Source organism: Oryctolagus cuniculus, chromosome 16 (genome assembly GCF_051225735.1).
Source record: "Oryctolagus cuniculus isolate XC-2025 breed Fujian yellow rabbit chromosome 16, ASM5122573v1, whole genome shotgun sequence".
In the NCBI taxonomy this organism is placed as follows: domain Eukaryota; kingdom Metazoa; phylum Chordata; class Mammalia; order Lagomorpha; family Leporidae; genus Oryctolagus; species Oryctolagus cuniculus.
In genome coordinates, this window is record NC_142882.1 from 1552531 (window position 1) to 1573414 (window position 20884).

Genomic DNA, 20884 nt, shown 5'->3' on the forward strand with positions numbered 1-20884 from the left:
TCCAAACCAAACAGCCGCTGTTTTTATTGAACCAGTCCAGATAAAGCAGTGGGCGGCCCCCACCCCAGGGTGCAGGGCCCCAGGGCCCCAGAGCGCCGCCGCGGAGCCGCCCTGCCCGGTGGTGCGGGGCGTGCAGCTTGCGGGGGTGGGGTGGGGGCTTGGCCGCATCAAGCCCCTCCCCGGCTGGGCAGGGGCCGGCCCTGTGCCCGAGCTGTGTCCCGCCCAGGGCGCTAGAGGGCTGTGCAGGCCAGAAGCTGAGGGGCGTCAGAGGGGTTAACTTCAGGGGGGCTGCAGCCCCCAAGGTGCAGGACGGGGCCTGGCCCCAGAGGGTGGACCCCAGCCCCAGCGGGGGCGGGGCCAGCCCTCACAGGTGCTCGCTGCAAGGGAGAGGGGGCGGAAGTGAGGTCCCGGGTGCCCCCCCACCCCTCGAAGCTGGGGACCCCCCCCTCCCGCCGGCCCTCCCGCCCCCAGGTGCCCCGGAGCAAGGCCCAGCCCTCAGGTGTCGCTCAAGGGAGAGGGAGCAGAGGTGAGGTCCTGGGCCGCACCCCTCGCATCTCGAGCCGGGTGCCCAGGGCGGGGCCCCTGGATCCTGAGGTCTGGGGAACAGCCCACCCGGCCAGGCCCCGCCGCACACCCCTGGGGCCTCCGGCGCGGGGCGGGGGCTGAGCCTGCCGGGACCCACCTGGCAACCTGGGCCAGGATCTCCTTGATGCGGGCGATCAGCTTCTCGTGCCGCGCAGGGTCCCGCTCGATGGCGCCGTGCAGCCGCGCCATGTACAGGTCCAGCGTGCCCAGCGTGGGCGTCTCGCCCGTGCCTGCGGGCGGGGGATGGTCAGCCAGCCTGGGGCGCGGGGGGCAGGGGGCGGGGCGAGGTAGCGTGGGTGGGCAAGAGGAGTCAGTCGCACTGTAGGGCGGGGGTGGGGGTCAGGGAGTGACAAGGTCGTCTGAGGCCGAGGGGGCGGGGCGGGGGGCGGGGATGGGTGATGGACATGGACGGGGATGGATGGGGCTGGGGGAGATGGGGAGAGGCGGAGTCGTCGGGAGAAGGGGCTCGCGGGGGGTTCGGAACTGGAGGCGGGGTCGGCAGGCCAGGGGTGGGGGAGGGGGTGAGGGGTAAGGGAGGGGCTCCAGGGGCCGGGGCGGGGCCAGCTGGCAGAGGGGGACTCCAGGGTTCTGGGCCGGGGCGGGGCTCTAGAGGGTGAGGTGGGCCCTGGGAGGGAGGGTGGGGCCGGGGCGGGGCCCGGGAGGGGGGCGGGGCCGGCTAGAGGGTTGGGGCCAGGGCAGGCAGGGCTCTGGGGCGGGGCTCTAGACGACGGGGCGGGGCCCGGGAGGGAGGGCGGGGCTGGCTAGAGGGTTGGGACCTGGGCGGGGCCGGGAGGGAGGGCGGGGCTGGAGCGAAGCTGGAGGCAGGGCTCTGGGGCGGGGCCCGGGAGGGGCGGGGCCGGCTTGAGGGTTGGGGGCAGGGGCCGGGCTCTAGACGATGGGGCGGGGCTCGGGAGGGAGGGCGGGGCCAGGCCCGCGGCAGGGCTCTGGGGCGGGGCTCTAGACGATGGGGCAGGGCCCTGGAGGGGGCGGGGCCGGCTAGAGGGTTGGGGCCGGGGCGGGGCTGGGAGGGAGGGCGGGGCTGGAGCGAAGCTGGAGGCAGGGCTCTGGGGCGGGGCCCGGGAGGGGCGGGGCCGGCTAGAGGGTTGAGGGTTGGGGGCCGGGCTGGGCCGGGCAGGGTTCCGCACCCGGCACGGGCAGCGAGGCGAAGCTGGCGGTGAGCGCCTGGCGCACGGCCTGCAGCTGCTGCTGCAGCGCCAGCGTCCGCCGCTCCTCCAGCGCCAGCTCCTGCTCCAGGCGCTCGCGGGCGCTGCTCATGGTGCGCGTGTGGCGCTGCAGGGCCGCGTTCTGCTCCGCGAAGGCCACGTTCACCTGCCGCAGGCGCCGCAGCTCCGCCTCCCGCGCTGGGGGCGTGGGGGGCCGGGTCAGGGCTGGGGTCCCGCGCCCCGACCCGCACCGCGGGCCCTCGGGGCCCCGCCCCTCCCCGACCCCCGCCAGCCCGGCCCTCGGGGCCCCGCCCCTCCCACCCAGCCAGCCGGGTCCCCACACCCTCTCCCCACCCCCCGGAGAGCCCCGCGCCCCCTCCCCGCGCCCCCCCGCGCCGGGACCACCGGGCGCCAACCTTTGTTTTGGTCCAGAAACTCCTCAGTGAAGATAGGGACGTCGAAGGCGGCCAGGCCGTCGCAGTCCCCGGCCTGGGTCGGGGGGCGAGGTGGCTATGCTGGGGGGAGCTCCCGGGGCACCTAGGCCTGCGCCCGCCCGCGGCTCCCCACACCCACCCGGCCGGCTCCCTGCCCCCTTCCCGTGGCTCCCCACACCCACCTGGCCTGCTCCCCACGCCCTCCCGGCCGGCTCCCCATGGCTCCCCGTGGCTCCCCGCCCCCTCCCGGCCAGCTCCCCGGGCCCTCCCGGCCGGGTCCCCGTGGCTCCCCGCGCCCTCCCGGCCTGCCCCCCATGGCTCCCCGTGGCTCCCCGCCCCCTCCCTGCCTGCTCCCCGTGGCTCCCCGCACCCCTCCCGGCCGGCTCCCCGCGGCACCCCGCACCCTCCCTGCCTGCTGCCCGGGCGGGCACAGGGCCGCGCTCACCTTGTACCCGTTCAACACGGTGTTCAGCAGCCCGGAGCCCGAGTCCTCTGGCGGGAGGGAGGGGCAGGGTCAGCGCCCATCACGCAGTGGCCTTGGCCATGGCCGGGCTGTGGCTCCGCCCCCACGCCCCGCCCACCTCTCTTGGCTTTCTTCTCCTGGATTTTCTCGGCGCACATCTGGTAGGCCTCGGACTGCTGGTAGGCCCGCAGCTCCCGCATGTACTGCTGCTTCTCGCGCTCCGCCTCGTCCAGGTACCGCTGCGGGGGGCGGGCAGGTGGGCCCGAGCCCCGCCCCGCCCCGCCCCCGCTGCACCCTCGGTGGCCCCGGCCCGCACCCCACTCGCAACAGGCGCAGACCAGCGCTGGCCTCCGTTGGACCCGCCTGGGTTTTCCACATTTAGACTAACGCGCGAATCTGGGTTCAGCAGAGACCCGGCCCTGTCCCACCGGGCGGGCGCTGACCGAGGCCGGTGCCCCCTTCGGCCCTGTCCGACCCAGCCGGGCGCTGACCAAGGCCTGTGCCCCCTTCGGCCCTGTCCGACCGGGCGGGCGCTGACCGAGGCCGGTGCCCCCTTCGGCCCTGTCCGACCCGGCCGGGCGCTGACCGAGGCCGGTGCCCCCTTCGGCCCTGTCCGACCCCGGCGGGCACCGACCGAGCGAGGCCAGCCAGGGCGCGCCGGGGCCCCTCGGCCGCCGCACCTGCTTCTCCGCCGGCTGCAGCTTGCTCCACTCGGCGCCCAGCATCTTCGTGATCTCGGGGAACGGCAGGTCGGGGTGGCGCGTGCGGATCTGCTCCCGCCGCTCGTTCAGGAAGCGCACGTAGCCGGTGACCGGCGCCTTGGGCCCGTTCGGCAGGACCTTCTTCCGCTTCTTGCCCTTGGGCCAGCCGCGCTTCCTGACCGGCTGCGGAACGGGGCGCGTGGGCAGGGGCCGGGGCCCCGAGAGGGCCAGGCTGGAGGAGGACCAGGTCCAAGGGGGCCTGGACCTGGGCAGGCGGACCGCGGGTCCCCTGGGGGTGTGGCTTCTGGTTGTGGGCGTGGCCTCTGACAGAAAGAAGCGCTTATAGGCGGCCCAAAGGAAAGCTCCGCCCAAAGGGCGGGGGGTCACCGGGATGTGGGCGGGGCGAGGGGGATAGTGGGACAGTGTTCCCCAGATACCGGGCAGTGGGCGGAGCCACAAGACATGCACACGGGGCGGGCGGGCCCGGCGCTCACCTCCTCCTCCTGGGACCCCTTCTCGCCGGCCCGCGGGCCCTCGGCGCGCTCCTGCTTGACCGCGACCACGAAGCCCCCGTGTGGGCCCGGAGCCCTGCCGCCCGCCGGCCTGCAGCCACGGGGCACGGGGTCACCAGGGTCACGCCGGCCCCTGGAGCCCAGACCGCCGCCCGCCGGGGTCGGGACATGGGCAGATCGGGGAGGGGACGCAGAGGCGGCCTTGGGAGGACGGAGCCCAGCCGGGGGGCGCGGGCCGGGTCAGGACGGGAGCCCGAGGGGGCCTAGGAAGGAGCGGGGCTGGGGAAGGCGTGGAGGCGGGGCGGGGGCAGGAGGGGCTGGGGAGGGGGCCGGGGCAGGGCGCAGGCCGGGCTGGGGAGAAGGCGACCCGGGAGAAACCCTCCAAGGGGGCAGGGCGCTGGGGCGGGGGCGGCGCACTCACGCGGCGGCCGCGCCGGGCTGCTTGGGGCCGTGGGACATGGCGGCTCCGGGCCGGACCTGCAACGCAGACGCGCGGCGTCGGCGAGGGGCGCCCGGGACCCCGGGGGGTGCGCTGGGGGCGGGGACGCGCTCGAGGGCGGGCGCCGGGGGCTCCTTTGTTGGGCGATCGCCGCCCCCGGGGGCCCGCCCGGCCCCGCCCCCGGCCCGAGGCGGACCCCGGCCGCGCCCCGCGCCCCCCGCGCCCCCGCCCCGCGCGGGACCCCGACTTCCGCGCGGCTTTCACCTCCACAGAAACTTTCCCGGCCCTGGCGGCCGCCGCGACGCGCCAACCAACCGCCCCCGGCATGCTAATGAGGCCCCGGCGAGCGGCCCGATTGGCCGGGGCCCGCCCCGGGGGCGTGATCATGTAGGTGAGGGTCGGCGCGCCGCTCGGCGATTGGCCGCAGCGGCTGCCGAGTCGCCGGGGAGGCGGGCCGGGGAGGCGGCGGGCGGCGCGTCAAGTTCGGCTGCGCGAGGCCGCGCTCGGGGCCAATCCCTGGCGTCCGAGGCCGCGCGGGGCGGAGCCTCTTAAAGGGCCAGCAGGCGCGCGCGGATCCGGGTTCGGCCCCGCCCCGATTGCCGTGGGGACGCAGGGGGTCGCTAGGGCGAGGGGGCTCTGGTTCTTAGCACCCGCAGAGCTGGGGAGGGGGCCAAACCCGCCGTGGCCGAGAGGCTGGAGCGCTGCGTGGCCGAGACCGGGCCTGGGTCAGGCGGGGGCTGGACAGGCGACCTGGGCCGGGGTCAGGCGGGGGCTGGGCAGGAGACCCGGGCCGGAGTCAGCCCCATCTGCACGGCCGTCAGTCCTCGGGCACCCTGGGCACCTTGGCCGCCCCCCGCCCCATCTGCCTGCTCACGCACAGGTCCTCGCACAAACCAAGGGGCGAGTCCGGTGTCCACGGGGCGGGTGCGTGGGTTTCGGAGCGGCTGGCGCTCACGGACGGTCAGCCCGGCAGTCCCGGGGTGCGGCTGCGGGAGAACCTGCGCGAGGCTCCCCGCAAAACGGGACAGACGTCTGCGGCCCGGAGTGCGGGGCCGAGTACTTGCGGGCCCCGCAGACGTCACGCCGGGGAGCACGAACGCGCGTGGGGCCCCACGGCCGGGCAGGGGACTCCGCGGGGACAGGAAGTGGGCGTGGTCGCCGCGGCCTGAGGGAGGGGCTGGGCACTGCCTTCGGGGGTGACGAGAATGTTCTAAATTTAGACGGCGCAGACTGGAATCCACGGACGCCCTGAGGCTCTGCTGCGGGGCCCCGCCTCCTTGCTGTGATTGACAAGGCTGCTGTTGCCGTAGGAACTGCCCTGCGGGCCCCGCCTCCGAGCCGTGATGGACAGGCTGGCGTTGCCGTAGGAACTGCCCTGCGGGCCCCGCCTCTGTCCGTGATGGACAGGCTGGCGTTGCCGTAGGAACTGCCCTGCGGGCCCCGCCTCTGTCCGTGATGGACAGGCTGGCGTTGCCGTAGGAACTGCCCTGCGGGCCCCGCCTCCGAGCCGTGATGGACAAGGCTGCCGTTGCCGTAGGAACTGCCCTGAGGGCCCCGCCTCCGTCCGTGATGGACAGGCTGGCGTTGCCGTAGGAACTGCCCTGCGGGCCCCGCCTCCGTCCGTGATGGACAAGGCTGGCGTTGCCGTAGGAACTGCCCTGCGGGCCCCGCCTCTGTCCGTGATGGACAGGCTGGCGTTGCCGTAGGAACTGCCCTGCGGGCCCCGCCTCCGTCCGTGATGGACAAGGCTGGCGTTGCCGTAGGAACTGCCCTGCGGGCCCCGCCTCTGTCCGTGATGGACAGGCTGGCGTTGCCGTAGGAACTGCCCTGCGGGCCCCGCCTCCGTCCGTGATGGACAGGCTGGCGTTGCCGTAGGAACTGCCCTGCGGGCCCCGCCTCTGTCCGTGATGGACAGGCTGGCGTTGCCGTAGGAACTGCCCTGCGGGCCCCGCCTCTGTCCGTGATGGACAGGCTGGCGTTGCCGTAGGAACTGCCCTGCGGGCCCCGCCTCCGTCCGTGATGGACAAGGCTGGTGTTGCCGTAGGAACTGCCCTGCGGGCCCCGCCTCCGAGCCGTGATGGACAGGCTGCCGTTGCCGTAGGAACTGCCCTGCGGGCCCCGCCTCCGTCCGTGATGGACAAGGCTGCCGTTGCCGTAGGAACTGCCCTGCGGGCCCCGCCTCCGTGCTGTGATGGACGAGGCTGGCGTTGCCGTAGGGACTGTCCTTCCGGTCCAAGGGACTTCCCAAAGGTTTCGGGGTTCTCCCGAGTCTTGGCACCGGGCTCGGGCGCGGGCCCTGCCATCCACGGGGCACCTGGGCGGGTCAGCGGCTTCGGCCCCGCGCGTGGGGGCGCTGCCGGCCGCCTGCCACTCGAGTGAATGATTCCTTTTCTCATCTCGCGGCCGCGTGGGTTGCTTTCAGAAACACAGCTCGGGGCCTGGCCCTGAGCTGCGTGACCTCGGCCTGCGCCGGACCGTGCGTGGGCCCGGCTGCTCGGCCACGGCCAGCTGGCCCGCTCCGGCCCCGCCCTGCCCATCATCCTTGTCCGCTCAGTAAAAACAAGAGTTATTTTATTTTACTTGAAGGCAGAGAGAGCGAGAGAGAGGTCGTCCACCTGCTGGTCACTCCCTGAGCGCCCACAGCACCAGGGCCGGGCCAGGCCAGAGCCGGGAGCTCCACCCGGTCTCCCCCCACCCGTGGGTGCAGGGCCCAGCGCTTGGCCGGGGGCGCTGGGAGGGGGGCAGCCGGGATGCGGCCTCCCCGTGGCGGCTCTAACCCGCTGCGCCACAGCACCGGCCCCAGGCTTCCTTGTAAAACTTATCCTGGGTAAAGTCCCGGCCTGCAGCGCCCGCATCCCACGTGCGTGCTGGTTCGAGTCCCGGCTGCTCCTCTTCCGATCCAGCTCCCTGCTGTGGCCTGGGAAGGCAGTGGACGATGGCCCAGGTGCTTGGGCCCCTGCACCCGCGTGGGAGACCCGGATGGAGCTCCTGGCTCCTGGCTGCAGATGGGCGCAGCTCCGGCCTCTTGCTGCCATCTGGGGAGTGACCCAGCAGAGGGAAGACCTCTCCCTCCCTCTCTCTCCCTCCCCCTCCCTCTCTCTCTCTCCCTCCCCCTCCCTCTCTCTCTCCCTCCCCCTCCCTCTCTCTCTCTCTCTCCCTCTTGTGTAATGCTGATTTTCAAATTAATTAATTAATTAAAAAATAAACTTTTCCTGCCCCCCCCCATGTCTGGCTTTGGCCTTGGCGAGGGAGGGGCCAGGGCCGGGCGGCTCAGCGGGGGCTCTGGACGCCGGGACGCTTGGTGCAGCCCCCCCGGGGGGGGGGCAGCTGGGCCTCCGCGGCCTCGCGTCCCCTGGCGGCGGCCGCTGGCTCCGATCCAGGCTCTGAGTCCACACAGCGTCTCCCTGAGCGCCTTCCCGCGAGGACGCGAGCGCCCTGGCCCGCGGCCCGGGGACCCCATCTCCGCGGGCCGGCTCTGACCCTGCTCCCTGCGAAGGCTGAGCTGCGCCCTGGACTGGGGGGGGAGGGGCAGTGACCCCAGCGCGCCCGGGCGCGGGAAAAGTGCGCGGCCCGTGTGGCTTTCGCAGGTTTATTGGATGGTGTTTGGAAGGCGGAGCAACAGAGAGAGAAGGAGGGAGAGAGAAGGAGAGGGAGAAGGAGAGAGGGAGAAGAAGGAGAGGGAAGGAGAGGGAGGGAGAGGGAGAGAGAGGGAGGGGGAGGGAGAGAGAAGGAGGGAGAGAGAGGGAGGGAGAGGGGGAGAGGAGAGAGAGGGAGGGAGAGGGAGAGAGAAGGAGGGGGAGGGAGAGAGAAGGAGGGAGAGAGAGGGAGAGAGAGGGAGAGAGGGAGAGGGAGGGAGAGAGGGAGGGAGAGAGAGGAGGGAGAGAGAGGGAGAGAGGGAGGGGGAGGGAGAGAGGGAGGGGGAGGGAGAAGGAGGGAGGGGGAGAGGCCCTCCATCCCCTGGGTCACTCCCCAGATGCCCACAGCAGCCACCCCGCTGGTGTCTCGGCCACCAAACGCCCGCGCTCTCCTTCCAGAAGCTTCCCCAGGGACCGTGACGGCGCCCAGCACGCGGAGCACCGAGGCGGGGGGGGGGGGCTGCAGGGCCGCGCCCCCGCCCCCCAGCTCCGTGGCGCGTGCTCCTCCGAAACCCCGGGTGTGGCCCCGGCTCCGCCTGCCCGGCCCGGCCCGGCCCCTCAGATCTGAGGACAGAGCTCGGCGCCTCAGCGGCCGCCCCCTCCCGCGTTGCCCCCATCAAAGCCAGCGCGGGGCGGGGTGGGGGCGGGGGCGCCCGGAGCCGACCGGAGCCCCCTCCCCCGGGACATCCGACACCCCCCATCTCCGGCGAGGGGGACGCGGCCGCCCCACATCAAAGGCCGAGGGACGCTGCTGACCCAGGCGTCCCCCCTACCCTGGGGCTTGAGTGCCCATCTCCTTCCTGCCGCCTCCCTCGGCTCTGAGCCTCCTCCCTCTGATCCTGCAGGCCCCACCGAGCCCCCCACACACTCGGGGACCCCTGCCCTGGCCGGGACCAGGCTCCAAGGAGACGCAGACCACATCCCACCTCTTCCCCCTGCACCTGCCCCCGGGAGCCGCCTCACCCTCCCACCTCGGGACGGGCTCTCTGCGCCGGCTCCGCTCTCCTCCCGGCCACCTCCTGTTCTCCCTTTTTGTTTTTAGTTTTTTTCAACTTTATTTATTTGAAAAGCAGAGAGAAAGAGGGAGAGAGTGAGAGCGAGAGGGAGAGAGAGAGAGAGAGGGAGGGAGAGAGGGAGGGAGGGGGAGAGAGAGGTCTTCCACCCTCTGGGTCACTCCCCAGATGGCCACAGCAGCCAGGGCTGGGCTGGGCGGAAGCCAGGGAGCCAGGAGCTCCATCCGGGTCTCCCACCGGGTGCAGGGCCCAAGCACCTGGGCCATCGTCCACTGCTCTCCCAGGCCACAGCAGGGAGCTGGATCGAGAGTGGAGCAGCCGGGACTGGAACCGGTGCCCACGTGGGATGTGGCACCGCAGGGGGAAGCTGAGCCCTCAGGCCCACAGCGCCGCCCCCCCCCGCCCCCGCTGTTTAATAAGTCAGCTTTCGCTCCTTCTCCTCCGGGAATGTGCAAGGGAGCGGCCCTGGGGTCCTGATCCTCCCTGAGATCTGTGTCCTGGGCCCCTCCCCCAGGCCTCCCTCTTCTTCCTCCCTGCTGCTCCCTGGCGACACCGGGTCTGCCCCTCCTGTCTGGGGTGGACAGTTGCTGGGGCCAGTGCCTGGGCCAGCACTGGGCCGGGGAGGGGGCTCTGAGGGGGCAGCGCAGGGCCGGGGAAGGCCGTGGACAGACAACAGCCTGGACGTGGCCCCGAGACCCGCACCGGGGCTGGACATGGCCGTGAGACCTGTGCCAGGGCTGGGCGGGGCCATGAGACCCTCACCAGGGCTGGGCGGGGCCATGAGACCCTCACCAGGGCTGGGCATGGCCCTGAGACCCTCAAGGGGCTGGGGGGGGCCGCTGCTTGGGGCAGTACTGAGCTGCGAGTGGGCCCCGGGTTGGGCCTGGCCGGGCTCCGGCTCCGGCTCTGGCTGCTGCACACCCCAGGAGGCAACCCCCTGGCCCAAGTGTGCACCTGCCACCCACGTGGGGGACCCGGATGGAGGGCTGGCTCCTGGCCCAGCCCGGGGCCAACGCGGCCATCTGGGCACCGAACCACTGCCAAATAAAATGAAAATATACAGATTTTCTTAAAAAGTTCACCAAGAATGGGGACTATGGGGAAACCCCACACAGCTGGGTAGGGGGTCTCTCCCTCTCTCTCTCTGCCACAGCCGGGCGGGCGGGGCCGCCCGGGGCAGCGGATCCGGATCCCAGTCCCCAAATCTCCCCGCGAGGGGAAACTGAAACCGCGCGCGGCTGCACGAGGGCGGGCGGGGGCCACAGGGCACTGAGTCACCGCGGCCGCCACGTGGGCGCCGGGCGCGGGACGGCGGGCCGCGGCTTTAGCACCGTTATCCCATTAGTATCATTGTCGCCCTAATTACCAGCTCATTAGTGCGCGCGCCCACGCAGGGGAGCGCTCCCCCAGGGCGCCCGGGGCTCCCACCCCAAACCCAGGCTGGGGCGGGCTCAGGAGCGCCCGCTGCTCCGCTGCACGCCCCCTCCCCAGCCCACGGCGAAGGGCGCACCCCGGCGCGGGGGGCCCGCCCACCCCGCGAGCGGCCGCCCGGCGCTAGGACCACCCGCCGGGGAGCCCGAGCGCGGGCCGGGCCGGCGCGCGAGGCCACGCCCCTCCGACGCGTGATTGGCTGCCCGTTCCGCGGCGCGCGGGCCTGATTGGCGGGCGCGGCCGCCGCTCCCCTGCGCGGCCCCGCCTCGCCCCGCCTGACCCCGGCCGCGGCTTCCCGGCCGTGGCGGGCGCGGCCGCAGCGGCGATCGCGGGCGGCCCGGACGGGGCGGACGCGGGCGCGGGCGCGGGCGGAGCGGGGCGAGCCCGGCGCGCGGCGGGGGCCCCCGGGCGGCCCCCCGAGCGCGGAGCGCGCGCCATGGGCCCGGGGCCGACCCCGCGGCCGCTGTCCGTGGCCGCGCGGCTCAGCTACGCCGTGGGCCACTTCCTCAACGACCTGTGCGCGTCCATGTGGTTCACCTACCTGCTGCTCTACCTGCACTCGGTGCGCGCCTACAGCTCGCGCGGCGCGGGTCTGCTGCTGCTGCTCGGCCAGGTGGCCGACGGGCTGTGCACGCCGCTCGTGGGCTACGAGGCCGACCGCGCCGCCGGCCGCTGCGTCCGCTACGGCCCGCGCAAGGCCTGGCACCTAGTCGGTAAGCCTCCGCCCTCGCCGGTGTGCCTGGGCCCCCGTCTGTCCGTCTGTCCGGCGCCCGGCCGTCTGCGGAGCTCCCCCGTACCCCTCGTCCCGCTGTCTGACCTGCGGGCCCCCCGTGCGCCAGGGCGACCCTCCAGGGCCCCCTCCTTGGTCCGTCCGACCCCCGGCGCCCGCCCTGCCCCCGGGTTGGGTCTGATGGCCCAGGACCCCCTCCGTCAGTCTGTCTGGCTTGGCCTGCCCGCCCCCCGGACAGCTCTGTCTGACTGAGGCTGGGGCCTGGGGCCGAGCTGTGGGCGGGGGTCTGTGCGGGGCTCTGCCTCTCCCGGCAGGGGCATGGGGTGCAGGGGCGGGACAGCCTCTGCTGGGTGCACACCGATAAGGGCGGAGGGGCCCTGGGTGCTGGCGGTGGGGGCGTGGCCCCAGCGGGGCGGCGCGGGTTGGGGGGCCTGTCTGGGGCAGACACTGCTGGGGTGAGGCGGATGGGAGGGGTCCCTGCTGGGGGCCGTGGTTCACACGCAGAGGGCCTGAGGCAGCTCCGAGCCGGCTCGTCCGCAGGGGGCAGCCTCCTTTGGTCCCAGGAGGTGGAGGGGTCGCCCAGGGTGGGTCTCGGGGGCACCCAGGAGGCTCCCTCGCAGAGGAAGCAGGGTGGCCCCTGATAAGGTGGCTTCAGGGTGGTCTCCCTGGCAACGGCGCCCACTTCTCTATTTCACCCCAAGCCCGAGGCCGGTGGAGGCCGCCGCTGCCCTTACGGGACCCACGGGGCTGCGGGACCCTCCTGGGGTTCTGAAGGGTGTGTAGGAGTGTGGTGGGAGGCCGAGCGCTATCCCGGCCTCACACCCGACTCACTTCTACAACACTCCGTGGTCTGAGAGGCAGGGAACGCCCCAGCAGCCGAGCCAGGTCCTGCCAGGTCCCCCGCGGGCTCCAGAGCTCGGGCCACCCCCGATGCCTCGCGGGGTGCCCGTCGGCTGGATGCCAAGGCCACCGGAGCCCAGGCTCCGTGACAAGGGACGTGGGAGCCGGAGCTGGGCCGATCCAAGCCAGGAGCTTCTTCCAGGCCTCCCATGGGTGCAGGGCCCAAGCACCTGGGCCATCCTCTGCTCTCCCCAGGCCCCAGCAGGGAGCTGGACCGGAAGTGGAGCAGCTGGGACTCGAACCGGCGCCCCTGGGGGATGCCGGCCCTGCAGGTGGCCGTACCCAGCGCCTTAGCTCCTAATCCTCCCGCAGCCCCGGCTGGTCAGACACGCGGCCCCCCGCGCGGCCGGCAATGGTTAACCCGGCCTGGGCTCGCTCCTGGCCCCGCGAGTCCAGGGTCCACGATCCGGCGCCCCCCCCAGCGGCTCTGCTTTCATTTCCCGATTCTGGGGCTGCGGGGTGGGGCCTGGGCGGAGGCCCCCGCTGGAGCCTGGGGCCCGGAGCAGGGAAGCCGGGGCCGCGGCCCCCGACTCTCCAGGCGGGAAGACGGGGCGGGGGCCCAGCTCTGCGGCTCTGCCCCCGGCCTCGGTTCTCTCGTCTGGGAAATGGGGAGCGTAGCGCGCTCTGCTTGACCCAGGCGTCCGCTCTGTCCCTGGACAGGAAGTGGCTGGGAGGACCCGGCCCCAGCCCGCGGAGGCTGACGTCGGGCAGGGAAGGACGGGAGGTGGGGGGCGGGGGCGTCTCCAGTCAGCCCCGTGACAGTGCGTGCAAAGGCCCTGAGGCCCGGGTGCGTCGGCCGCGCGTGTGTGTGTGTGTGTGGCTGGGCCGGGTGGGCTCGGCCCGGGGGGACTGGTGGGCACCCCATGCGGGGGTTCCCGGGTCTTTCCTGAGCTGCGGCGGGGTTGCCCGGCCCCTGCAGGCCACGGGGTGGGGGCAGTGCTGGGCGGGGCGTGGGCGGCCCCGTGCCTCAGTTTCCCCCTCCGCAGGCACGGTGTGCGTCCTGCTCTCCTTCCCCTTCATCTTCAGCCCGTGCCTGGGCTGCGGGCCGGCCACGCCCGAGTGGGCGGCGCTGCTCTACTACGGGCCGTTCATCGTGGTCTTCCAGTTCGGCTGGGCGGCCACGCAGATCGCGCACCTGAGCCTCATCCCCGAGCTGGTGACCAGCGACGCCGAGAAAGTGGAGCTCACGGCGCTCAGGTGCGGGGCGGGCCCGGGAAGCCCCGCCCCGCCGAGGCCCCGCCCCGCCCCGCCCCGCGCACCCGGAGATGCATGCATTTTTGAAAGATTCCTTTATTGATGGAAGGGCAGAGGGGCGGTCCCGGGAGGGGCGTGGCCTGGCGCCCCGCCCCCGCTGAGGCCCCGCCCCCGCAGGTACGCCTTCACCGTGGTGGCCAACATCGCCGTCTTCGGCGCCGCCTGGCTCCTGCTGCACCTGCAGGGCGCCGGACAGCCGGGGCCCGCGCCTGGCGGCGGCGTGGGGGCCCAGGACGTGCGGGTGTTCCGGGTGAGCGCGGGGCGCGGGCGGGGGCCCAGGGCGCGCGGGTGAGCGCGGGGGGCGGCGGGGGCCCAGGGCGCGCGGGTGAGCGCGGGGCGCGGGCGGGGGGCCCAGGGCGCGCGGGTGAGCGCGGGGCGCAGGCGGGGGGCCAGGGCGCGCGGGTGAGCGCGGGGCGCGGGCGGGGGGCCAGGGCGCGCGGGTGAGCGCGGGGCGCGGGCGGGGGCCCAGGGCGCGCGGGTGAGCGCGGGGCGCGGGCGGGGGCCCAGGGCGCGCGGGTGTTCCCGGTGAGCGCGGGCGGGGGGCCCAGGGCGCGCGGGTGTTCCCGGTGAGCGCGGGCCCGGGGCTCCTGGCTCGTGCGGAGGCCCCGCCCCGCCGCCGCTGACCGCCCGGCGCGCCCCGCAGAACCTCTCGCTGCTGGTGGTGGGCGTGGGCGCCGTGTTCTCGCTGCTGTTCCACGTGGGCACGCGGGAGCGGCGCCGGCCCGCGCTGCAGGAGCCCGAGGAGCACAGCCCCCTGCTGGCCGCCCGGCCGCGCGCCGCGCTGCGCTGGACGCACTGGCTCCGCGAGCCGGCCTTCTACCAGGTGCGGGGCGGGGCGGGGGGCCGGGCGGGGCGGTATCGGCGCGCGTCCGCCGCCTGAGCGGGCGGTCCTCCTGCTGCTCTGCCCACAGGTCGGCCTGCTGTACATGAGCACCAGGCTGATCGTGAACCTGTCGCAGACCTACATGGCCATGTACCTCACCTACTCCCTGCACCTGCCCAAGGTGCGCGCGCGCGCGGGCGGGCGGGCCGGCGGGGCGGGGCGGGGCCTGGCCGGGCCCCCTCCCGCGCCGCCCCTGAGCCCGCGCCGCCCCCACAGAAGTTCATCGCGACCATCCCCCTGCTCATGTACCTGAGCGGCTTCTTCTCCTCCTTCCTCATGAAGCCAATCAACAAGTGCATCGGCAGGAACGTGAGTGGGCGGGGCCCCGCGAAGGGGGGCGGCGCCGGGCGGGGCTCCGGGAAGCAGGGCGAGTGGGCGTGCGCACGTGGGCGGGGAGGCCGGGCCCGCACGAGGCAGCCCCTGCCCGCCGCCCGCCCGCCGGCTGACCGCGCGGCCCTCGCAGCTGACCTACTTCCTGGGCCTGCTGGCCATCCTGGCCTTCGCCGCCTGGGTGGCGCTGGCCGGCGCGATGGGGGCGGCCGTGTACGCGGCGGCGGTGCTGCTGGGCGCCGGCTGCGCCACCATCCTGGTCACCTCGCTGGCCATGACCGCCGACCTCATCGGGCCGTACACGGTGAGTCTGGCGGCCGGGGCCGGGGCCGGGACCCGGGCGGGGGTGCCGGCGCCTGGCCGCTGACCCCCGACCCTGCGCCCGCAGCACAGCGGAGCCTTCGTGTACGGCGCCATGAGCTTCTCGGACAAGGTGGCCAACGGGCTGGCCGTCATGGCCGTGCAGAGCCTGCACCCCTGCCCGTGAGTGCCCCTGGGGAGAGGGCGGGTGGCCCCGTGGCGGCAGGTGCAGTGAGGGGCGGGGCGGGCCGCAGGTGTGCACCGCGGGCGGGAGCCGTGCGGGCGCGCGCCCTCTGGCGGCGGCCGCGGGGGGCACGGTGGGAGGGGGCGCCGATGGGGGGCCAGCAGCCCGAGGAGGGAGAGGCAGGTGGGCCGGGGCCCCGGAGGGGCTGGGCTGCGGCGCGTGGGCGGGGGCGGCACGGCCGCGGTCCGCTCAGCCCCCGCCCGCCCCCAGCTCCGAGCTCTGCTGCAAGGCCTGCGTGGGCTTCTACCACTGGGTGATGGTGGCCGTGACCGGCGGCGTGGGCGCGGCGGCCACCCTGTCTCTGTGCAGCCTCCTGGTCTGGCCCATCCGCCTGCGGAGCCGTGAGTCCCAGGACCCGCGGGGGGGGGGGGGAGTGGCGGTCCCGCCAGCCGCCGCCTCACGCCCCCTCTCTTGGCTTGCAGGGGAGCCCGGCGAGCGCCCGTGACCCGGCCGAGCCCTGGCACCGCGCACCGCGTCCACATACGGCTGCAGGCACTGTCTGTCTCGGGGGTGGGGGGCCCGCGGGCTCCCCCGGTGCTGCCCAGGGCGCCAATAAAGAGCTGCGCGCGCGCGCGAGGACCGGGCCTGGCTCCTGTGTGCCTGGGGACCCCCCCCCCCCACCGGGGGGCGGCGAGCTCGCGCGGCCTCTGCCCCCCCCCCCCCCCCGCCGTCCCGAGGCTGCGTTGCGGCGGGAGAGGCGGGGCGCCTGGCGCGGGGCTCGGGGCCTTTATCAGAGGGTGGGCGTTAGGAGGGGCCGCGGCCCGGTCGAGGGGCTGTGGGCGTCCAGGCCCCAGTGGCGCACGCTCTGCGCGGTGTAGGGCGGCCGCTGCGCCGCCGACAGGCAGGGCACGTAGTCCGACGCGCGCCACAGCGGCTCCGCCCCGAAGCGGCTCCGGCGCACCTCTGCGGCCAAGGGCAGGGTCAGGGCGGCCCGGCCCCCCGGTCCCGCCCGCCCCCGGTCCCGCCCGCCCCTGGCCCCGCGCGCCCGGCCTCACCGTACTCCTTGCCCCGCGCCGGCCGGTCCCTGCACAGCGCGCTGCCCCACCGCGCGCCGGGGTGCAGGTACTGCGCGGGGACCACGGGGTCGTGCCAGGCGGCCTCCCGCAGGTGCTGGGTGTAGGCTGCGGGCGGGCGGGCGGGGCGGGGCGTCAGGGCGGCGCGGGCGCGGCGCGTGCCCAGGGCGGGCGCGGGGCCTCGCACTCACCCGCGGGCAGGCTGCGCTCCCGGTGCCGGTGGCATCCGTGCCAGCGGGCGTGGGCCTCGCGGAAGGGGCTGTCGGGGGCCCCGGCCAGCGCGCGCCAGTCCTCCCGGGGCCCCCGGGGCGCCAGGCCCGTGTAGCACAGCTGGCCGGCGGCGTCCCTGCCCGTGGGCGTGTACTTCCAGCGCGTGGCCTGCTGGACGGCGGGGGACCAGCGGGGGCCCTCCAGGGACAGGAAGTCGTCGCTGCGGGCCGGGGCAGGGGGCTGAGCGGCCCGCGCAGCTCCGGGGGACGAGGAGACCCCTGCCCAGGCCGTCCCCTGTCCCCACGCGGCTGCCAGGCTCCGGGGCGGAGGCAGAGGCGGAGGCCGGGCTCTCAGAGACCCCTGGCTGGGAGGTGAACCCGGAGCGAGGGGCCCGAGGCAGGCGCAGAGGAGCTGTGATGGGCCCCGGGGGACATGCCCTGGGCTGGTAGCCTGGAAGGCTTCCTGGGGGAGGAGGCCGTGGACAGAACCCGCAAAAAAACAGAAAACCGAGAGCCGTGGGCTGCAGGCGGCTCCTCCCAGAGCGCGTGCTGGGGCCGGCTGCGCCAGACACGGACACCTGGGGCGCTCGCACCCTTTGTCCCGGGAGCCCGGGGGTCAGGCTGTCTGCGAGGCGGCCCCAGGACGGAGCCCCCGGGAGGGACGCAGCTGGCCCCAAGCCGCAGCAGCCTCGAGTGTGGGTGCCCGCCGGGGGGCTCCATCCGGGGCAGTGGGAAGTCGGGGTGGGGGTGGGGGAGCCGGGGACAGAGGCGCTGTCTCCGCCCCAGGGCCGCGTCCCCTCCCGCAGCCTCGGCGCGGCGGCCCCCAGTGCCCGGGCTCACCTGGACAGCGGCGCCGGGAAGCTCACTTCGAGGGTCGCGGAGGGGACGTAGGGCCGGGCAGCCTCGCGCCGGGGGGTCTGCATGGCCGCCTGCGGGCGCCCGCACGCCAGCCGCGGGGGGCCGCTCTCGCTCGGGGCCTCCGGGCCATTGTTGACGCAGGCAGAGGCCGGCGGGTGCCGGGCAACGCGGCCCGCAGGACAGCGCCCCGCCCCCGCCCTCCCAGCGCTCCGGCCCCGCCCCTCCCAGCGCTCCGGCCCCGCCCCCCAGCGCTCCGGCCCCGCCCACGCCCGCGCGGCCGCCTGACCCGCCAGCGACACGGAGCAGGTGCGGGGCGGCGCACGGCGCACAGGGCCGCCCGAGGACAGACCCACGGTCACGCGCAGGGTGGGTTGCGTGTCAGTGTATTTCACCACAGAGATGTAAACAAAACCCCGCGAGCACCGGCGCCCCGTCAGCTCCCGGGGCGCCCGGCCCGCACTCCGCCCCGGAGTCCGGCCCCCCACCGGGGGCCCCGCCCCGGGGGTCCGCGCCCACCCCCCGCAGTCACCGGGCCCCGGCTCGCGCACACCCAGGCGCCCGGCCTCGCGCGGGCGGGCCCCGAGTCCCCCAAGTCCCCGCGCGTGTCCAGTGCTTCGTCCGCCTGCGGCTCGCGCGTCTGGGATGCGGGCGGGGTCCACGCGCCCAGTCCGCGCCGTGGCCGCAGGGCCGGGCCCGCGCTCCCCCCAGACACGGCGGCCGCGGTGCAATCAGGCGTTTAATGAGGCTCCTGGGGTCCCGGGCCAGCTCCCCCCGCCCGGCTGCGCCAGCCGAGTGCGCGTGCGCGTGGGTCCGTGCGGGCCTCGGCCGCGGCTTTACCGGATCCTGGTGAAGAGGTTCAAGACGGACACGGACTCCTGCGGGGGGCGGGGCGGGACACTGAGGCCGCTGCGGGGGGGGGGGGGCGAGCCCGCGCTGCCGCGCACGCGCACGCATGTACCTTGGTGGACCGCGTTTTGCTAAAGACGTTCCAGAAGCGCAGGGTCTCGTCCCCGGCCCCGGTGACGATGGCCTCCCCGTCGGGCGACATGGCCTGCGGGGAGGGCGGGCAGCGGGGTCGGCGAGGTCGGCGGGGCCGCCCACTCCCCCCCCCACAGGACACGGTCCGCGCCCGGCCCCGCCCACTCACCAGGTAGAGGACGCGGTACGAGTGCCCGGTGAGCTTGGCCACCTGGGTCAGCGACGGGTACTTCCAGACGAGGATCTGGTTCTGGGAGTAGCCGTGCGTGCTCACCTGGGCCGGGCGCGGGGGCACGGGGCGGGTCACGGCGGGCCTGGGCCGCCTCCGCGCGCCCACAGGCGGTCCTGGGCCCACGCCCACGCCCCCGCCCGCCGGCCCGGGGTCCTGGGCGCTCCGCTCCCGCCCACCCCGCCGTCCTGGGGTCCTGGGCCCACGCCCCGCCCCCGCCCACCCCGCCCGCCGGCCCGGGGTCCTGGCCGCTCCGCCCCGCCCGCCCGCCGGCCCGCCCCGCTCACCAGCTCGTTGGCGTGCTTGGACCAGGCCAGGTTGCACACCTGGGAGCCCGTGTCGATGCACTGCAGCGGCTGGCCCGTGAGCGTGTTCCAGAAGCGGATGCAGCGGTCGGCCGTGCCGCCGCCCGACGCCAGCAGCCCGTGCTGGTGCGGCGACCAGGAGATGGCTTTCACGGCCGCCAGGTGCTCGGTGTACTGCTGCACGGGCGCCAGGCTCGAGTGGTTCCAGACCAGCAGCTGGGGGAGGGGCAGCGCTGGGACCACGCCCGGGGCGGGGCTTCCCCTCCCCTCCCCTCCCCTCCCCTCCCCTCCCCTCCCCTCCCCTCCCGGCACCCTCACCCACCCTGGTGTCCTTAGCCACACCAGCACCTGGGGGCAGGGCGCGCGCTGGACCACGCCCAGGGGCGGAGCCTCCGCCCCACCCCGCCCCCTACCTTGTTGTCGTTGCCGCCCGAGGCCAGCAGCTGGTGGTCCGTGGACCACTTGAGGCCGCACACCTCCTGCCGGTGGCCCTGCAGCCGCCGCTCGGCCTGCAGCGGGGGGCTGCGGATGTCCCGCTGCAGGATCACGCGGTCTCGGCTGCCCGACGACAGCTGCTCGGCGTTCCAAGCGAGCGCGCCTGCGCAGGGGGCGGGGTCAGCTGGGCGGGTAGGGGGTCAGCCGGGGCCAGCGGGGAGGGGCTGGGGGTCAGCCGGGGCCAGCGGGGAGGGGCTGGGGGTCAGCGGGGCCGGGGAAGAGGGTGCTGGGGTGAACGGGGCCGGCGGTGGCTGGGCGGGGAGGGGGGTCAGCCAGGTCGGTGGGGGAGGGGGCGGCGGGCGGGGCCAGGAGGACGCCGGGGACCTCACCCACGCGCGCCGTGTGCCCCTCCAGCACCGACAGCTTCTTGCCCGCGGCCGCGTCCCAGATCTGCACGAAGCCCTTGTGCGTGCCCACGGCCACCAGGTTCCCCTGGGGGAGGGCGGCGTCACGCGGGCCGGGGATACGCGTGGGCGTTCCCAGAGCGCCGCCCCGCCCCGCGCCGCGCCGCGCCGCGCCGCGCCGCCCCGCACTCACCCGCTCGGACCAGCCCACGGAGGTGACCGAGTCGCCCTCCACCGACAGGTCGCAGAGCCGCGTGACCTGGCTGGTGCAGGCGCTCCACAGGTACACGCAGGTGCCCAGCCCCACGCTGAGCACGTTGAGCGCCGACCAGTCCACCAGGTTCAGGTAGAAGTCGTCCTGCAGCTCGGGCGCGTCCAGCACCTTGAACGGGATCTTGGAGATCTTGCGCGCGGGCTTCCGCGGGGACCGGAGCAGCTTCTGGCTGCAGGCGGCGCCGCTCAGTCCCCGTCCACCCCCCCCCTCCGTCCCCACGTCCCCGGGCGGCGCCGCTCTGTCCCCCGTCCCCGGGCGTCACGGGCTCAGTCCCCGTCCCCGGGCAAGCCCCCGTCCCCGGGCGGCGCGGCTCAGTCCCCCGTCCCCCCGTCCCCGGGCGTCACGGGCTCAGTCCCCCGTCCCCGGGCGGCGCCGGCTCAGTCCCCCCGTCCCCCCGTCCCCGGGCGGCGCAGGCTGTCCCTCCAGTCCCCCCGTCCCCGGGCGTCACGGGCTCAGTCCCCCCTCCCCCGGCACCCTCTTCCCCCCGCCCCCCACGGCGCCCCGCGCCCACCTCTTGGTGCTGACGGGGGACAGGGAGTAGGGCGACACGTCGTTGGTGTCGTCAGGGCTCGAGCGCTTGGTGCTGAGGGAATACTGGGGGGGGGGGTTGCCTGCTGAGTGGGGGCGCCGGGCGGGCAGGCGCACACACACGGGCACACACATGTACACCCGGACACACATGTACACCCACATACATGCACACACACCGTGAACAGCCCCTTCTTCTCGGGCGTGGACGCTGCAGCCTGCGGTCCTCCGTCTGCACACACACACACGTGCACACGCACACACACGCGCACGCGCACACACACCGTGAACAGCCCCTTCTTCTCGGGCGTGGACGCTGCAGCCTGCGGTCCTCCGTCTGCACACACACACACGTGCACACGCACACACACGCGCACGCGCACACACACCGTGAACAGCCCCTTCTTCTCGGGCGTGGACGGCTGCAGCCTGCGGTCCTCCGTCTGCGGGTCCTGCACCTTCTCGATGCCGGCGCCCAGCAGCTCGTTCTTGAGCAGGGCGGAGTAGGCCAGGCCGTCTGCGGGGCGGGAGCGTGGTGAGGCGGGGCGGGGCGGGAGCGCGGTGAGGCGGGGCGGGGCGGGGGCGCGGTGAGGCGGGGCGGGGCGGGGCGGGGGGGGCCGCAGACCTTCCTCAT

At 75.0% G+C, this 20884-nt stretch overlaps 4 protein-coding genes across 4 annotated transcripts in view; 1 reads left to right on the plus strand and 3 right to left on the minus strand.

Annotated features, from left to right (window-relative positions):
- On the minus strand, positions 1-4658 carry HMG20B (high mobility group 20B). The gene is made up of 10 exons (XM_070058610.2): positions 4562-4658; positions 4280-4335; positions 3841-3949; positions 3326-3529; positions 2764-2884; positions 2628-2674; positions 2165-2237; positions 1731-1946; positions 683-815; positions 1-377 (listed from the first exon to the last, which is right to left on the minus strand). Exons 1-10 carry the CDS (start codon positions 4622-4624, stop codon positions 365-367), a joined length of 1035 nt encoding a protein of 344 aa, XP_069914711.1. The 5' UTR covers positions 4625-4658; the 3' UTR covers positions 1-364.
- MFSD12 (major facilitator superfamily domain containing 12) lies at positions 4623-15601 on the plus strand. Its single transcript, XM_089316294.1, has 13 exons — positions 4623-4684; positions 5178-5341; positions 6285-6451; positions 10504-11089; positions 12993-13203; positions 13378-13510; positions 13904-14083; positions 14172-14264; positions 14360-14452; positions 14607-14777; positions 14862-14956; positions 15228-15358; positions 15440-15601. The coding sequence occupies exons 1-13, from the start codon at positions 4623-4625 to the stop codon at positions 15460-15462; spliced, it is 2109 nt and encodes a 702-aa protein (XP_089172420.1). The 3' UTR covers positions 15463-15601.
- TEKTIP1 (tektin bundle interacting protein 1) lies at positions 15598-17470 on the minus strand. Its single transcript, XM_070058621.2, has 4 exons — positions 17080-17470; positions 16222-16460; positions 16013-16138; positions 15598-15920 (listed from the first exon to the last, which is right to left on the minus strand). Exons 1-4 carry the CDS (start codon positions 17160-17162, stop codon positions 15748-15750), a joined length of 621 nt encoding a protein of 206 aa, XP_069914722.2. The 5' UTR covers positions 17163-17470; the 3' UTR covers positions 15598-15747.
- Positions 17465-20884, minus strand: part of FZR1 (fizzy and cell division cycle 20 related 1) — a 10980-nt gene continuing 7560 nt past the window's right edge. The window contains exons 5-13 of the mRNA XM_070058613.2: positions 20640-20767; positions 20234-20316; positions 19642-19891; positions 19434-19536; positions 19023-19207; positions 18592-18825; positions 18245-18349; positions 18056-18148; positions 17465-17972 (exon numbers count right to left, since the gene is read on the minus strand). Of these exons, the coding sequence (XP_069914714.1) occupies positions 17931-17972; positions 18056-18148; positions 18245-18349; positions 18592-18825; positions 19023-19207; positions 19434-19536; positions 19642-19891; positions 20234-20316; positions 20640-20767 (1223 nt within the window). The 3' untranslated portion in view covers positions 17465-17930. The remainder of the gene's footprint in view (positions 17973-18055; positions 18149-18244; positions 18350-18591; positions 18826-19022; positions 19208-19433; positions 19537-19641; positions 19892-20233; positions 20317-20639; positions 20768-20884) is intronic.

What these genes read in the sequence shown, in the direction of transcription:
- TEKTIP1 (XM_070058621.2), bottom strand. Translation starts at nt 17,162, where the DNA reads ATGCAGACCCCCCGGCGCGAGGCTGCCCGGCCCTACGTCCCCTCCGCG. An exon ending in TTCCCGGCGCCGCTGTCCAG is followed by an intron (nt 16,461 to 17,079) that starts GTGAGCCCGGGC and finishes CCCGGCCCGCAG; the next exon opens with CGACGACTTCCTGTCCCTGG. An exon ending in GGCGCGGGGCAAGGAGTACG is followed by an intron (nt 15,921 to 16,012) that starts GTGAGGCCGGGC and finishes CCTTGGCCGCAG; the next exon opens with AGGTGCGCCGGAGCCGCTTC.
- MFSD12 (XM_089316294.1), top strand. Translation starts at nt 4,623, where the DNA reads ATGCTAATGAGGCCCCGGCGAGCGGCCCGATTGGCCGGGGCCCGCCCC. An exon ending in ACAAGTGCATCGGCAGGAAC is followed by an intron (nt 14,453 to 14,606) that starts GTGAGTGGGCGG and finishes CGGCCCTCGCAG; the next exon opens with CTGACCTACTTCCTGGGCCT. An exon ending in ACCTCATCGGGCCGTACACG is followed by an intron (nt 14,778 to 14,861) that starts GTGAGTCTGGCG and finishes CTGCGCCCGCAG; the next exon opens with CACAGCGGAGCCTTCGTGTA.
- HMG20B (XM_070058610.2), bottom strand. Translation starts at nt 4,624, where the DNA reads ATGCCGGGGGCGGTTGGTTGGCGCGTCGCGGCGGCCGCCAGGGCCGGG. An exon ending in TGCAGCCGGCGGAGAAGCAG is followed by an intron (nt 2,885 to 3,325) that starts GTGCGGCGGCCG and finishes CGCCCCCCGCAG; the next exon opens with CGGTACCTGGACGAGGCGGA. An exon ending in GTTTCTGGACCAAAACAAAG is followed by an intron (nt 1,947 to 2,164) that starts GTTGGCGCCCGG and finishes CCACGCCCCCAG; the next exon opens with CGCGGGAGGCGGAGCTGCGG.